The following is a 16,316-nucleotide window of genomic DNA, read 5'->3' as shown; positions in this document are numbered from 1 at the left end:
AGATGTGGCATGATGAAAGCAGGTGCTGGCGATGGAATTCTGAACTGTCACTGGCATGCGTGGTCTCCGGGGACAGTCCTTGCCCTTGAAGGAACAAAGAATCAAATTACTGACTTTAAGTTCCAACAGTTCTTACAACTCAGCAGAGACAGTATTCTTAGAAGTCAAGGTTTTTGATTTGCCAGAAGAGTATTTTGCAATACAGAAGGCTAATACCTAAAGGAAACTTGGCATGAAGCTGGCACTAGAAGTTAGAGAGTAGAGAAATAATAGAAGACCCAGGCCACCTGGTCTGCAAACTAGATTAAAAAAAAAAAAAAGATATATTTGAATGTGGAGGGTCCCTGAGAAGGAGCTTTGTGCCCTGCTGGGACACAAGACAATAGCAGATAGAACTTCTACATTAGTCGGGGATTCTAAGAGGTGAAGAGATATTTGCTTGCTTCTGGAGTTTGGAAAGCCCCAGAAATAGGTGTCATGCGAAGGTGAAGAGGGGGCATGAGAGGTGGGACTTGGTGACCCAGGGCAGGGAGGGTCCAGAGACAGGCCTATGTGTCCCTAAGTCCTACAAGCATTGGAAATCTTAAGTGGAATCCAGCAATGAAGACCTGACACCTAACCCACCTCCATGACACATAATCTCCCTCCTCTCCCCAGACCCGAAATATATCCAGGGGTAAAGCAAGAACAGAGGAAACACTGCATTTAGCTGAATTTAAACCTGAAATGACTGAGAAGTCTCTATATTTTTGGCAATCAGGTGGAAACGGGAGCTTGAGGTAGACATTGGGTAGTTTGTAGAAAAGTTAGAATTTTTGCTGAGTGATTGGCTTCAAAAACCCTGCCCAAGTCTGCAGAGGCTGAGGAGGACTGATCTGACCCCAGAGCTCAGGAGGGATGGAGAGGTTCCCAGGGAGACGGGGAGTTCAGGCTCCCAGGGAAGATGGGAGGTAATAACAGGAGGCTCTACTCTGCACTTGGGGACCAAATGTTCCCTGGCACAGAAAAGAGAATGGAGCAGATGAAAGGGAAAAATAAATAGCGAAGTCATCCTGCCCAGGTCCCAAATGCTTCAGAGGGTGCTAGGGTTCTATCAACTAGCCTGAGTCAACTTGCCTCAGTGCAGCTGTCCCTTGGAAGAGAAGGATGAGCTGTATTAATACGTAGGCACGTCCAAAGGGCCCTCCGTGTCTGGGACTATGCAAATCACCATAAGAGCCAGGGCTTCGGCTCCCATCCCAGCCACGGCAGCTCGTGCCAGTTTAATGCAGTGGCCCCATTGCTGCCATGGCCAAAGCCCAAGCAAACATTACTCAGAGAGGCGAGAAGGCTTCCCAGCCAAGCGAAAGTCCGCGTCACCTCCTCCAAGCCAAGCAAGAAGCACTAGCTTGGAACGAGAGGCACCATTGCTCGGCCTCTCTCTGGCAAATTAGCCATCAGACTTCACGGAATGTGACTTACTGCTCAAGGGAGCCCCTCCTGTGGCAGAAGGACGGGACCTGCGTGACCTGAAAGATCTCTTCCTTTAAGTCTTTAAATGGTTGCCAGGAAGGGAACCACAAGAACCTTTTGTGTGTGTGTGCCTCAAACCGAACAAAGGGCAGTCGTATTAATTTGCTTTCCAAAGCAGCTGCTAGGTGATCTTTCTTTTCGTGGTGTGAGTCCGTGGCTTTCACAGGCACCCAAAGGAAGGAGGAGAATGGAACAGGCAGAGAGGGATGGAGGTGAAGGGAACTGTGAGGAAGATCCTTTGGTCGGAGACTTTCTGAAACCGACAGTGGCTGTAGGCACTTTGCTTTCAAGTACAGCTGGTCCCTGACAAATTTCTTCGATTTTGTGATGGTGCACAAGCAATATACGTTGAGTATACAGTGTACTTGGAATTTGGGATTTGGATCTTTTCCCAGGCTGGCCATGTGCAGGATGATCCCCTCCTGTGATGCTGGGCAGCCACAGAGCTCCTGGTCACCCCAAGATGACCAGCGTCAACAACCGATAACGCTGACAGCCCTTCTGTACCCATACAGCCATACAGCTGTTCCAGCGTTCACTTGCAACACAGTGTTCGACCAATGACACGACAGTCAGCACTTTGTTACAAACTAGGCTTAGTGTGACACGATTTTCCCCAACCATAGGCTAGTGTCTGTGTCCCAAGCCCGTGTCGGGTGGGCTAGCCTAAGCCATCATGTTCAGTAGTTTAAGTGTATTAAGTGCATTTTCCACTTAGGGTATTTTCCACTGTCAATGAGTTTACTGGGACATAACCCCATCCTAAGTCGAGGAAGATCTGCAGCGTGTACCAGCCAGTGCGCAGTAGCTAACATAATCCTTCTCCACTTTGTTATCCTATTAAAATGCGAGAAATTTCAAAGAAAGGGATCCGGTGCTACCCCTACTTCTAATCCAGTATTACGGTTCAGACATCACTGCCAAGTTCCAGAGAAGAACTCTTAACATTGGGATGGTGCCACCAATGCTGAGTCATTTTGCTAGGCCTCCCTTGGCTCTAGTAAGAACCACAACATTACCCCTTTGCTCTACCTCCCTGGTTTCTTTCCCTGCCTGTAGCTTGGTGACCATCTACCTTCATCCATAGCTAAAAGGTGAAATGGTAGAGTGTGTGGAAGGCTTGACTCCAAGCTCTTTCATTTCCTCCTGCCCTTTCTTTTCAGTAACACTTATTTTATTTATTCTCTCACTCAGCCCCTATAAAAAGAAATCTCGTTAGCCTCTCACAAATGCCAGCACCCCAATTCAAGGGGATTGGGTTACTGAAGGCTTTGCAGAACAATTGTCGGACAAAAAGGTAGTCGGTAAATTCCAAGGAAATTAAATACCTTTATCTTGAAGAACACAAGCTCACGATCGGGCTTCAAAGGAACATAAATACACCACCAGGCTGTGAAAATCAGGGTCCCCTTTCAAGGATGGAAAAGAGGCCAGTGGTATTGACTCACCAAATCCTTAGAGAACAGGAAGTTTGCTGTCTGGCACGGTGGGAATGAAAGTGTGAGACATCTTAGAGAGAGTCGGGGGTGAGCGATGGGTGGGGGGGTGGAATCTGGGGCTGTTTTCTTCTCTCTCTCTCTCTTCTCAGGGGGCCCAGCCTGATTATCCCGGTTCTCTGGTTTCTCTGGAGAGAGCCAAGACTGGAAACCCGAATATGGGACTTTAGATAGTGTCTCAGAGGGATGCTTGCAGAGGAAGCCTCTCCCTAATCAAATCAGATTGATTGCTGAGAGTCGGAGAAACTCCCAGGGGAGGCCAGAAAGCATGATCAGGAACAGAGGCAAATGGTGGCCCAGTGTGTCTTCATCAAAGGAGGTCAGCAATTATAAAGTCTGCAGCCCAACTTTGTATGGATACTGAGCCACGGTTACGTCAATAACGCATCGATTCAAACACTTGATGCAATATTGTTAAGGAGAGAAGGGAATTTTGTAAGTGGACTCATCGCCCGTACATGGGACCCTCTTTCCCAGTCCCTCTGGGTGGGAGGAGGGGCCCCAGAATCCAGTCCTCAGAGTGCTGGTTTGAGTTCTGTAATCCCATCCCTGTAGCATGAGGAAGCCTTGCTCCAGGGAGGGGCAGTGTGGGATAGGGGTAGGGACGTAGGCTCTGGCTCAGTTCGGATCTGGCACTTCCTGCTGGCTGGAGGGGGACCACGGGCAAGTCACCCAACTCCAGTACCTTGGTTTCCTTGTCAGAGAAATGGAGGTAAAAATGGTGCTGATTTCACAGGGATTAAATTAAAATGTTTAGCCTGGTAATCTTGCTCATAGGAAGCAGTCATAAAGGTCAGCTTTATTTTTATAAAGAACATGAGCTGGGCAGTGAGATTTATCTAGATTTCACATCTCAGCTGTGAAAATTTGGGCAACTTCACTTTCCTGAATTCCTGTTTTTTCCACCGTAAAATGCCGACAGTGGGCCTTCTTTACAGTGTTTTTAATGATAATTGAATGAGATAGCAAATGTTTTTAAAAATGAGGCGCTCGAGCTCGTATTTTGATAAATTGCAAAGTGCCTCTCCCGAGCTTGTGTTTTGATAAATTGCAAGATTTATCAGATGCCTCTTCCATCCCTCTTCTGTGTCGTGTCTGTTTGCCCGCTCTGCTTTCATCACTGTCTCCAGACTCTGCTAGGTCTAGTCAATGAATGTCACAGGAAGAGTAAATGGCACGCTTACTGTTCCAGGCCTCGGCTGTGCAAACCTGATGAGTCACTTCGTATTTTCTGGGAAGGGCATACAGGTCAGCTCGCACATGGTCTCGTGAAATTGCTATTTACAATAAATAAGTCTGTGGAGATGGTTTAATTGTATTTTCATGAATGTAGGTGAATGTGCCTCTGAAATAGAAAGTGCTCGAACGTCATTTTGGTCAGACTTCGTGTGCTAGTCAAGTATGTTCAGTGTGCAACACTGCATAGCTTCAGCACATAGCATAGTGCTCAGCTTAGGGAAGCTTCTCAAGAAAGATGAGTTGACCATCGTCTGAGAATAAATACACTCCCCCTTGATGGGATTGTGATGCCAGTCTCTTTTCTTTCTGTACCTACGTCCGTGGCACTCGTGACCTCTGCCTCTTTGCCTCCCGGGCTAGACCTACCCACCCTTTCCTTGTTCAAAAGGAGTTGCCCTGCATCTCACTGTGCCATCAGGAGATATGCAAGGGTAGCCATGCCCCCGAATCCAAAAAATGATTACTTTCAGGTCAGAACCGAAAGGCAGAGCAGTTGGGTCAAAATTTACATGTCTTCAGAGGTGCTCCCTTCCAGCTTACCAGTCCCCTCTCTAGGTCGAGAGCCAGGAAAAGTTGTTCGTTTGCATTTATCAACTGTAATTTATCTATTCGTGGATAAGCTATGAGTGACACCAGAGTTAGTGTTTCATCAACCCAGAGTTTGCAAGGGGAGTTCGATTGGGTCTCACTGGATTCGGTCTTATTGCTGGGACCCAGCTGAGGCTCAGAGACTCAAGCGTCAAGAGACTCTCGGTATGAAAGCCATCTGTCGAGGTGGCTCCTGTGTGGTCTGGCTGAAGAGAAGGGACAGTGATTAGCGGGCTCCCCCTTGCAGGGGCCGAGGGGGTCCATGCCCCAGGAGAGGCTGTGTGCCGTGGAAGGCTTTTGACTTTAGGAGCGTGATGACAGTGTTAAGTAGAACCGCTGAGCTCTCCTAGCGCTCGCTGCCTTCTCCCACTCCATCTGTTTCTCAACTCTGACTCTGCCAGCAATCTATTCTTGCTTCCACTTTCCAGTAAGTTCCTAAAGGCACCGGTGGTATATACAAACCTCACTCCTGGGCGGGGAGGCCGCCCAGCCAGGAATCAGCACACTGGAGCCAACAGCCATGATTAACATGCTGGCCCTGAAACACTAGACGCTGGGAAAGCAAGACCGGGGGGTGTTTCAGTGACTCATGCTTTCTCCACGCATCCTGTTAAAACCTCAGCTCCTCTGAGAAGCTTTCCCTGCTCTGATCAGACTTATCCCAGCACCTATCACCTGTCTGTTTATAACCCTCCCCCATGCCCTTGCACCTGCTGGGGAACCTAGGACGGTTGGTCCACACTGTGGATTAGTCAGTGTTTGGTTCCACTTTGGCCAGGCACTCCTGTGCAGTCTGGGCCATCTGCCTCTGTGACCAGGCCGCGAGCACCCGACAGGGGCTGTCACGCTTTACTGTTATTTCAAGCAAAATTTAATTACGAACAAATACATTTCACAGTATGGCTCCGAAGCTTCTGATAATGCGGGCTTCTACATCTGAGAGGTCTTTATCCTCTTACTTTCTGTTCATTCTTTCCACAAACATTTATTGGGCTCGTATTATGGGCCAGGCACCATGATTGTGGGGTTAGAGAGTTGAACAAGACCTGGATCATCTGCCTCAGGGAATTCCTGGTCTGGTGGGAAATCCAGATACAGCAAATTAAACTAGGGTATTATTTCATGCAATGTTAGAATGATTCCCAGTGTATTATCAGTGAAACACCAAAGCAGGATAGCTGACAGAGCCAGTAAGATCACAGAAGGCAGCCTGGAGGAAGTGATCACTCAGCTAAGTCTTACAGGAAAGGTTCAGGTTAACCCAGTGTGTGTCTGGGGAGTGACGGTGGGCTCCAGGCAGAGGTGCTAACAGGAGTAAAGGTACAGACGGTAAGAACAACAATGCTGTGTGCTGGGAACTGTGAACAGTTACTAGAGATGTGTTGCAGTTAGATTTTGCTTTTTGGAAAGATCACTCAGGCAAACCCAGTGGAGGGTAGAGTTGAGTTATACAGCTATGAGCAGGGCATCATTTCCAAGGCTACTGAAATAGTCCAAGCAAGAGATGGTGGGAGCCTGAACTTGAACCAGGGAAGTGGTCATAGGGATAGAGAGAGAAAGGTCAGAAATTGAAAAGTATGTAGGAGGTAAAACTGGCAGGACTTGGTACCAGCCAGAGCAGGAAGGAGAGGCAGGAGACCAAATTCAGGGAAATGAAGAGAAAATGTGCCTTAGAGCAAGCAAAGACATTGAGGAGGTTGCAAGAGAGCGATGTCTTTATAAAAAGCCAAGTAGGGAGTGTGGTTGGCAATGCCAAGTGCTACAAGAGGTCACTTAAGATGAGGACTGGAAATTTTCCAATAGGTTAGAAACGTAATGTTTGTTGGTGACCTCAGTGTGGGTGGTTTTAACGGCACAAGACAAAATTACATGGAGTGATGAGTGAATAGGAAAAATAAAAGTGAATTCAGATAGAACCATTTTCTTCTTCAGATACCTTGGGCCTAAAAGCTTTTCAAGCATCCAAAATTATGTCTGAGGTCTGAAAAAATGTATTAGCTTCAAAATGCAAAAAAAGAAACTGCAAAATTAAATTAAGACATGTTTAATTAAATATCTCCAAAATGTAACATTGTTTCAACTTCATTAATTTTTAAATTTAATATTCATAAAAACTTCATTACATTTAGAAACAATTTTTTGGTTAGATTTTTCTCCTTTTGCAAACATTCCCTTATATGCACAACGATTGCTGAGAAATCACAGCCAATTATAAATTAACTGTTGCTTGCTACTCAGTCACATCACAAGCAAAATTTTAAAAATGCACTTAACATAAGATGTGGGTGCATTTTCTTGTACTTGCTTTTATGTGAGCTGGGGCCTCCAAATGTATGCGTTTTAAGGGCTTTAAAATGTCTTAAAATAGTTCTGATATAGACAACTGTTTCAAAAAGCTTGGCCAGGGAAGGAAGGAAAGAGAAGGGGAGTTCACTAGACAGAATGGAGAGGGAAGGAGGGCTTCTTATTTTTCTTTAAGAAAGGGAAGCATGTGAGTACATGTCGGGAGGGTCAGGGTGATGCTGAGAGAGGCAGGAGAAGCCACTAGAGTCCAGATGCCAGAACTGGCCCCGCAGAGAGGACAAAACAACCCCTCTGCAAAAATAAGAGGGGGAGGTTGAGGCCTTTCAGGGGAATCCTGGTCTTTTATTCCTATATCAGGCAGAAATATCCCAAAGAGATCAGAGAGTCTTATAGTACTTTAGCAGTCACTTGGGGACTCCATTTACCAGGACAGGTGGGCATCCTTGGTCACTTCCCCTTCACCGAGGCCCTCCAGCCAGCCTTCTCTGCAGGGGCCAGCTGGAGAACCTAGTTCATCCATGATGCTCAGATGCACATCCCAATACCCATAAACCTGCTGCTGGAGCAGGCTCCAGAACACCTCAGCCAGGTCCTCTGTGCTGCCCCTTTCTCAAGTGTCCTTTGTGTCTGCCCCATTCACATGGTTCATGATGTTCCCATGGTCAAAAACTTTCTGCCCCAATGATTGCAGGTTAGAGGGGCAGGTGTTCTCATGAAGCCCAAGCACCTCCCTCCTGGAAAGCAGAAATTTTCTCCAAACCCTGTATGCCTTCCCTTAGGATTGAGTTTTTAAATATTCTCCTATTTTTGGTTATTTAAAATAGAGGATCCGTATTTGCACAAAAGTCAACCATGTAGACCTGCTGACCAAAGTACAGAGCTCTTTTGATGCATTTGTGATGTGAGCCATGGTAGCAGATGATCAGCATAGGCCAGCCCTGCACCGGGCTTGGCTGTTATAAAAACAAATCAAAAAAGCAACGGACATCCACTTGAGGCTTTGTGCAAGGGGACCCAAGGCATCCTGAAATGGCTAAGCAGGGCTATTACTCCAGCTTTCCAAGGTGCAGAAAATAGTGTCCGATTTCTGCTCCTGAACTAAGCTCGTCTCACAGTGGTGTGTGAGGCTGGCTTTCCCCGACACTGACGTAGCCCCATGTCCCGCTATTGATTAAAAAGACACTCAAACGTGCAAGGGTTCTGGAATAGCACAGGGTGTAAGCTATCCTCTTGGCATTTTCCTGGATAAAAGATGTTTTTTGATTTGATTGTGGCCCCTGTTGAATGAGGGTCTCATGGGCTTATGACACTGCCCAAAAGTTTGGGTCTCTCAGATCCCAAATGAAGCATCTAGTTATTTAGCCAAACTCAATGACACTGTAGAAATGAACAACCATAACAGCCGACAAATATTTACCAAGTATATAAGATACGCCAGGTATCATGCTAGGCAGTGACGATACAGTTGGAAACTATGCCTGACTTCAAGGAACACAGTCCTGTATATTGCTTCAAAAAATACTAATCTGCAAACTAATTTTAGGCCTGGCTGGAAAAGAATCACCTGTGAAATGTATTTTAAAATGCAGATTCCTGGGCCCCATCTCCAGAGATATGAATTCAAGAGGTCTGGTGTGAGGACCAGGAATCTGTATTTTGAATAAGCCTCCCAGGTGGTTCTGATGGCAACCACTGGTCTGGAGGGATGAAAAAAAAAAAGTTTTAAGTGTCTAAAGTATTTTAGTAACCTGTTGACACAGATACATAAGTGGAATTTTTTCTATCCAAAGTTGGGTTAAACAACTACTTTATATCCAGCAAACCCAGTCTTATAGATTGACTAAATTTTTTATGGAGCGTCTAGAATTTGTAGGTATTTTGGTATCATGTCTCTAAATCAAATGTTCACGGACTCTTTTGTTTTTTTTTTTTTAATATTTATTTATATTTTTTAGAAAAAGAGAGCAAACAAGGGAGAGGCAGAGGGAGAGGGAGGGAGAATCCCAAGCAGATTCTATGCTGAGAACAGAGCCTGATGCAGGGCTCGATCTCACGACCCTGAGATCATGACCTGAGCTGAAACCAAGAGTCAGAGGCTTAACCAACTGAGCCACCCTGACCCTTTTCTTAAAATGCCACTCACCTCCCACCCCAGAAGGCTATTTGGAGGCTTCTTACCAGTCTCCTCCTTTTGCAACTAGATCCCCCCTCTCCTCTTCTACTGCAGCTATGCCACATTTTTTGCAAAAGAATAATTATATCCCGTGCAAGGAATATGTGTGTAAAGCATCTACAAGCCTCAAGTTCTGGTTGTTTAAATGGCTTTCAGCATTTCAGTAGAATGATTGTGTCTGGTAGCCCTCTTACATTATTTTTTATTTGCTCTCACTTTCTTACAGGACTGGGAATGGAGAATATTGGTGGAATCTTTGTGGTTCTTATTTGTGGCTTAATCGTGGCCATTTTTATGGCTATGTTGGAGTTTTTATGGACTCTCCGGCACTCAGAAGCTACTGAGGTAAACCTTCAAAGGGGTACGACCTATAGCGTTGGTAGGTGGGATCACGCACCTACAAATGTCATTTCAGACAAAACCCTGTGAGATCCCATAAGAGGGTGGAGCACCCATGGGACAGTACACTGGAAAGAATCCCAGTCCCAAGGGCAAGAGATCTGGGTTAATAATGCTTCATCACTTACTGATTATGCAGCCACAGAAAGTGCTCTTAACCCCTGAGCTTCAGATTATTTTTCCAAAACAGCCCAGCAAATAAATACGTGATGAATGTTTTACACACAACAAAATCTTATACAACTATAATTTAGCAATGCCTACATTTAGGCAATGTAGTATGTAAAAAAGAAAAAAAAAAAAGAAAAGAAAAAGACAGGCCAAATACCAGGCTACCAGTGCAGGCAATGACTTTGGTTCTTCCATCTTCAGGATGTTTTTGCCTAACTGGTAAAAGATGTTTAGAGATATCCCAATTCATGTAAGGCCAAGAAGTCCATCTCCCTTCTCAGGGATCTTGAATAAGCTTAATTCTCCAAACCTGTGGCTCAGAAACTGGGTTAATATAAATTTCACACAGACCAAAAAGTCTGAATAGAAGGAAGAAGACTGGATCCTGTTCTGTCTCCGATCTGCCTCAGAGAAGGGGCAATGATCTTTACGTGCTGATTGCATCATTCAGTTTTTAAAGTACTTAGTTCCTGTCTCAACCTCTCAACTCTGGATCTTCGTAAGCCTCTTCCCTTAATTGATGTTGGAGAAACAGCTCATAGCAGGACGTGAGTGCACACGAGCCCCTCCGTCCGTGGAGTCCAGCCTCAGGCCGGGCCTCAGTACAGCACTGCCTTCCGGTCCTTTTATTTTTCTGTGTTCAGCTTCTTTCCCATACCCGCTAGGACTTCCAAACCCTCACCCGCTCCTCACATCCTTTTGCCCCTTCATGCATAAAGGCTAATTTTACCTCCCACCCCGTCATGAAATCAGGACTGGCTAGCCCCAAATTATTCCCCCCCCCCTTAGTACTTGACCCATAGCTAAAGCCACCCCTGCAGCCACAGCAGATGCTTCTGGGCATCCCTCTGCTTCTGCCTTGGTCCCTCTTCCCTTGGCTATTCTGGGGTTTTCCTTTTTTCTCCCCTTTATTTTTGCTTCCTGCTCTCTCGCCACAATCTAAAATTATGCTCAAGTCTATCTGCTAATTTCAAATAATAGCAGTCTTGGGGAGTCTGGGGGGCTCAGTCAGTTAAGCATCCAACTCTTGATCTCAGCTCAGGTCTTGATCTCAGGGTCATGAGTTCGAGCCCCATGTTGGGCGCCATGCTGGGCATAGAGCCTCCTTAAACAAAATAACAAAAAGCCGTGAAACAATAGCAGTGTTACTATTATTGCTCTTGGGCTGTCCTTCCCCTCCTCCAAACCAATGTGATCTGCTATCTCCATTTCCTGACCTCCCATCCAGTCCTCAACATAGGGCAGTCTGGCTCCTCCCCACTCCTGCACTAAAAGGTCACTGTTAAGAGGTCTAAACCCTCCCAATGGACAAAACCAAAGGTAACCCATTGGGCCTTCTTGTACATCAGTGTGCCCTTCTGGAAGTGGACAGTTCCTTCCAAAAGCTCTCTCCTCCCTTGCCTTGCCTGACATGAAGCTTTCTTGGTTCCCCTCCTGCTTCTCCCTCCAGCTCTACTAGCTTTCTCCCTGTGTCCACTCCTAAAATAGTAGTGCCACTTACTCGTTCCATAAGGCTCAATTCAGGTGTTTCTTTCCCTGCGAAACTTTCCCCAGTTATCCTGCCTTCTTCCGTGGACAAGAGGAGTCGATCATTTGGCCTCTTTTCCAGCACCATCGCAACCTATACATCAAGCACATACACACTGTGTTGCAATGATTTTTCTGTCAAACACTGCAGTGCCTAAAAGTTGGGACTGTGTCCACTTCTATCTCTGTTTCTCTGCAAAGCGCAGTGCTTGATACATAGTTGACAGCCAATAAACTGTATGTCTGGTCACATGTCATAGATTAGGCAGGTGGTATTGTTTTGGCTGTTAAAGTTATTACTGGAAGCACAGAGATATTAAGGGACTTGCCCAGAGTCTTTCTTAGTAACAGGTCTAAACAGGCCACATCCTCCCATTAGGTGATACTACTTCTCTGCAGCTGCTTCAACTAGAGGATTTGTGCACATTCGGTTATTCTCAGGAGTTCAAGCAAGGTCTGGATGTGTCTTAAAAACTTCAGTGAGGACTTCCAAGAGCTAACATGAAGAGTAAAGGCTTCATTAGCTGTTTGGCTTATGGTAGAGCAACAGTCGTGTTGACAGAACTGGAAAACTGGAAGAAAGATCACGAAAGCCCAGGTTTCTTCTCCCATCATAGGCTAGGAAAGTGTCCTTCCCAGCACAGAGTAGAGAACTAAACAGAGCGTACATATGCTTTGGAGTAGATGAGGTTTAGGTTCAAATTCTGGACCAGCTATTGATGAGTCGAGTAATTTTTCACAAGGCACACAACTCCTCTGAGCCTCTGTTTCCACGTCTGTGAAATGGGTATGGTCGAAGTAGCAGCCGCACAGGTTCATGATTCTTTACCCACAATTCTGAAACCGAAAAAGCTTGGAAAGTACCAAGTATTTCATACAGCTGAGGCAAAAAAGCCCTTGGTGGCAAGACTTGCACAGGTCTGAGCCTAATGTAGTGTTGATGGTCTTTATCTCCCTCAGTCTAAAGGTATGTGCGTTTGGCTACAGAAATGCTAATGTGCTTTTTTCCAGTTTTATTGATAAGTAATTGACATCCATTACTGGGTAAGTTTAAGGCATTCAGGATAATGATCTGACTTACATACATTGTGAAATGATCACCACTGTAGATTCAGCTAGCATCTGTCATCTTATACAGGTACCACGAAAAGAAAAGAAGGAGAACTAGTTTTCTCCTTGTGTTGAGGACGCTCAGGATTTACTCTCTTAACAACTTTTAACATGCTGGAATACAGGGTCTGCCCTAGACCCCACTGGGCTGTGATACACAGTATATTGCATGCGTGTAGTATTACCTCTCTAAAATCTAAAATATTCTGAAACATAGCTGGCTGGACCCAAGGGTTTCATATCAGGAGACTGCAGACTTATGGGGGTGGTGGTTGCTGTTGCTTTTGTCATTGTAGTGATTATTATCTCTAGCTCTAACCGGTTGATCTAAAGAATGAGAATCTTTGGCTGAGAACAGAATGTTCATGGAGACATGGCTTTTTTCAAGTACTTGAAAGACTGACCTGCAGAAGAGGGGTTATTTATTTAGTGGGCTTCAGGTTACAGATCTAACTGGGATGGATGGATGAAAATTTTGGGGGAGGCCAATTGTGAACTCCGTAGAAGGAAGCACCATGTCATGGGCTCTCTCCCAGTATGGTGAGGACCTTGTCTTGGGAGGCGTCCAAACCAAGACTGGACGGCCAGCTGGCAGGGCTGTTGGACACTGCGGGATGGAGGGCGTTCATGTGTTAAGTGGGAGGTGGCATGAGGGGACGGATTGCAAGGTCTTCCCAGTATCTCATACGATTATGTGATCCTGAGACGCTGCCCCCCCCCCCACCGTGCACCTGAACAGATGGGCAAGGGATGCGCAAGGGATGTTCAAGGGATGAGCAAGGGATGTTCAAGGGATGAGCAAGGGATGTGCAAGGGATGAGCAAGGGATGTGCAAGGGATGAGCAAGGGATGTGCAAGGGATGTTCAAGGGATGCTCAAGGGATGTTCAAGGGATGCACAAGGGATGCGCAAGGGATGCGCAAGGGATGTGTAGGGGATGTCCAGGGGATGCGCAAGGGATGCGCAAGGGATGCGTAAGGGATGCGCAGGGGATGCGCAAGGGATGCACAAGGGATGCGCAAGGGATGCGCAAGGGATGTGTAAGGGATGCGCAAGGGATGCACAAGGGATGTTCAAGGGATGCGCAAGGGGCCCGCAGGGGCTGGTTCCCAGGGTCGGGCCGTGACCTCCTCCTGCACCCCCCCACCCCCAGGTGTCCGTCTGCCAGGAGATGGTGACCGAGCTGCGCAGCATCATCCTGTGTCAGGACAGTGTGCACCCCCGCCGGCGGCGCGCCGGGGTGCCTCCACCGCGGCCCCCAGTCCCCGAGGAGCGCCGGCCGCGGGGCACCGCGACGCTCAGCAACGGCAAGCTGTGCGGGGCCGGGGAGCCCGACCAGCTGGCGCAGAGACTGGCCCAGGAGGCCGCCCTGGTGGCCCGCGGCTGCACGCACATCCGCGTCTGCCCCGAGTGCCGCCGCTTCCAGGGCCTGCGCGCGCGGCCGTCCCCGGCGCGCAGCGAGGAGAGCCTGGAGTGGGAGAAGACCACCAACAGCAGCGAGCCCGAGTAGCCCGCCGCGCCGGACCGAGGAGGCCGGCCGAGGCCCTGGGCAGGCGGGGGCGCCGGGCTCGGACAGCGGGCGCGGCTCTCCCGAGCCTGGATCCGGCCCGACTGGAGGGATCGCGAGCCCGAGCCAGCGCCCCGGGTCCGGGGGCGGGGAGCTGGGTCCCCCCGAGCGGCGAGGGCCCGCCCCCCTCCCTCCCGACCGCAGGGACCCGTCCTCTCCCGGGGGGCCTCTCCCTCCCGCCAGAATTGCAGAGTCTGGGGTGGGGGTCCCTGCGCAGACCCGCCCAATGAATCGGTGGAATCATCGGTGGGATGTCCCCCTAGGAAGGGGCCTTTGTACCCCGGGTCTAGTTCTTACAGGAAAACACATTAAACTCAACAGGGAAGTTTTTCTTTTCTTGGATTTGTATATTTTTGTTAATGTTCTTTTGTTTTCCCTTCCGCCCCCCTCCCCGCCCTGCCCCCACCGCCGCCCCACTTTTCTGCTTTGTTCTCTTCTCAGTTCTGTTTGTTTTGGGGGTGGTGTTTTGGTTTTCGTGTCTTCGAGGGGGAGGCTGGGTTAGGCAATGGAAGTCTAAATAATCCGTTTCTTTTCCCCAAATTTTAGGATGTGGAGCCGCCAGTGCGTCGGATTTCAGGTGCTCACCTCTCTTTCCTGAGTGGGGGTTGGGGGCACCAGAGTCTAGGAGGAGGATCTTTGGGAAGAATAAGACGGAAAGTCTCAAACGTCCATTAAAGTAATTTCTTAAATGCCAAAATCCAATCAACTCATAGTTTACTCAGAGAGACCTTGAAATGCCTGGGATTTCAGAAGTTAATGTCTTTTCTTTCTCTTTCTCCTCTTTTTGATGTTCACTATCACTGGGTTGGATTTTGGTCCTTTGGTGAATGTGATCTCTAAAGAGAGAGGGAGACCAGAATGCATGACGTGTCCTGGAGCCTCGCTTAATTAAGGAGCAGAGTGGGGTGATACATTTTTCCCATACCCTGGCCCTGCCTTCAGATGGAATGTGCTAGTCACAGGGGAGGAGTGGTAGGGCCACCTTGTTGGTATGGGGCAGACTTTGTCAACAGCATCTCTTTTTAACCAAACCCAGTAGCTGCCTATGAAGCCAGACCCCCCAAGGCTATCATGGATTGGGTAATTTCTGTCTACTAGGTGTTGAGACCTGGGTGCAGGCGTGTGCATGAGTGTGTGAGCGTGTGCTGTGTGTTTATTAAGTGGAAAGACCTTAAGTAATCAAGAATTTGCCACATTCCTGTGGAGACTCACAGCTAATACACAGGCCTGGGAACTGGGGACTCCTGAGCCCTAAACTCAGCATGGGCAGAAATCCCCTTGTGTGACTTTGAGTAAAGCATTAACTTCTCTTCCATCCACAAAATCAGTTACTGATGCTTTCCAGGCTTTCAGATGGCTGCTCCTTACCACTCCTCTTGTGAGATGTTTGCAGGGTCCTGCGCACTCAGCTGATGGGAGGGGTGAGGCTTCCCAGCAACTGCTTGACCTTTGCTTGGCTTCGCCAGTTGGGAGTTTCATGCAGAGAGTTTTCATTTTCTGATGGAAAACAAATTCTATGCAACTTCTGATTGTAAACTTAGAAAATTCAGAGAAAGAGAGAATTAAACAGCCCCTACCACCACCTCCACCTCCACCACCACCTTGAATCAAATTGTCCTCACATTTCTGTTCTGAATGTACTAAAATAAAACCATCTTTGGAAGATGATGAGCTTAATTCCATGGGTTTTTTTTTTTGTGGTTTTTTTTGTTTGTTTGTTTGTTTGTTTTTTGCTTTTTTACCATCTGGGTAGTTGAACATCTTCTGTGTGCGAGGCCAGTTAGTTAGCACTGCCATCCTGGAGGCCAAATCAGGGGGACCCTGATTTTTCCAGTAAAGGATGCCAGTTTTGTCCTAGGCTGTCCTTCTCCCTCATGATTTGGATTTTTTTTTTTTCCTTTTCTTCTTTAACCATCAAATGATGGCAAACTCTAAGAGGACACGAGCATTTTTTTCAACCTTGCCTCGAGTCTCGTGGATTTGGTGGGAAGGGCACCGAAGGCCGCCTGACCACGGACCCCAATGGTGCCACACTGTTCCAACCCACAGCTCCATTCCCTGCTTCCGGCAATGTGGTCCCTACTGTCAGATCACATTTGGGGCGGGGAGGGTTGTTTTTTTAAAAACTCGTTTTTATGAGCAGGATATCTTGATCAATAGCCAACTTTTTTTAATGGATTAGTGGAATAAATGTCCCCATGAATCATTTATAAAGTCTGTTCCTTTCACC

At 47.4% G+C, this 16,316-nt stretch overlaps 1 protein-coding gene across 5 annotated transcripts in view; it reads left to right on the top strand.

The window, feature by feature from the left end:
- The window catches only part of GRIK4 (glutamate ionotropic receptor kainate type subunit 4), a 424,573-nt gene extending 408,819 nt beyond the window's left edge, over positions 1–15,754 (top strand). For all 5 annotated transcript variants that reach the window (XM_041769772.1, XM_041769768.1, XM_041769770.1 and 2 more), the window contains 2 exons: positions 9,539–9,657; positions 13,673–15,754. In XM_041769772.1, coding sequence (XP_041625706.1) covers positions 9,539–9,657; positions 13,673–14,029 — 476 coding nt within the window. In that variant the 3' untranslated portion in view covers positions 14,030–15,754. The remainder of the gene's footprint in view (positions 1–9,538; positions 9,658–13,672) is intronic.
- Positions 15,755–16,316: the final 562 nt, after the last annotated feature.

Source organism: Vulpes lagopus, chromosome 10 (genome assembly GCF_018345385.1).
Source record: "Vulpes lagopus strain Blue_001 chromosome 10, ASM1834538v1, whole genome shotgun sequence".
Lineage (NCBI taxonomy): Eukaryota > Metazoa > Chordata > Mammalia > Carnivora > Canidae > Vulpes > Vulpes lagopus.
Note: the sequence above shows the minus strand (reverse complement) of the source record. Positions and strands in the feature narration are given on the sequence as shown.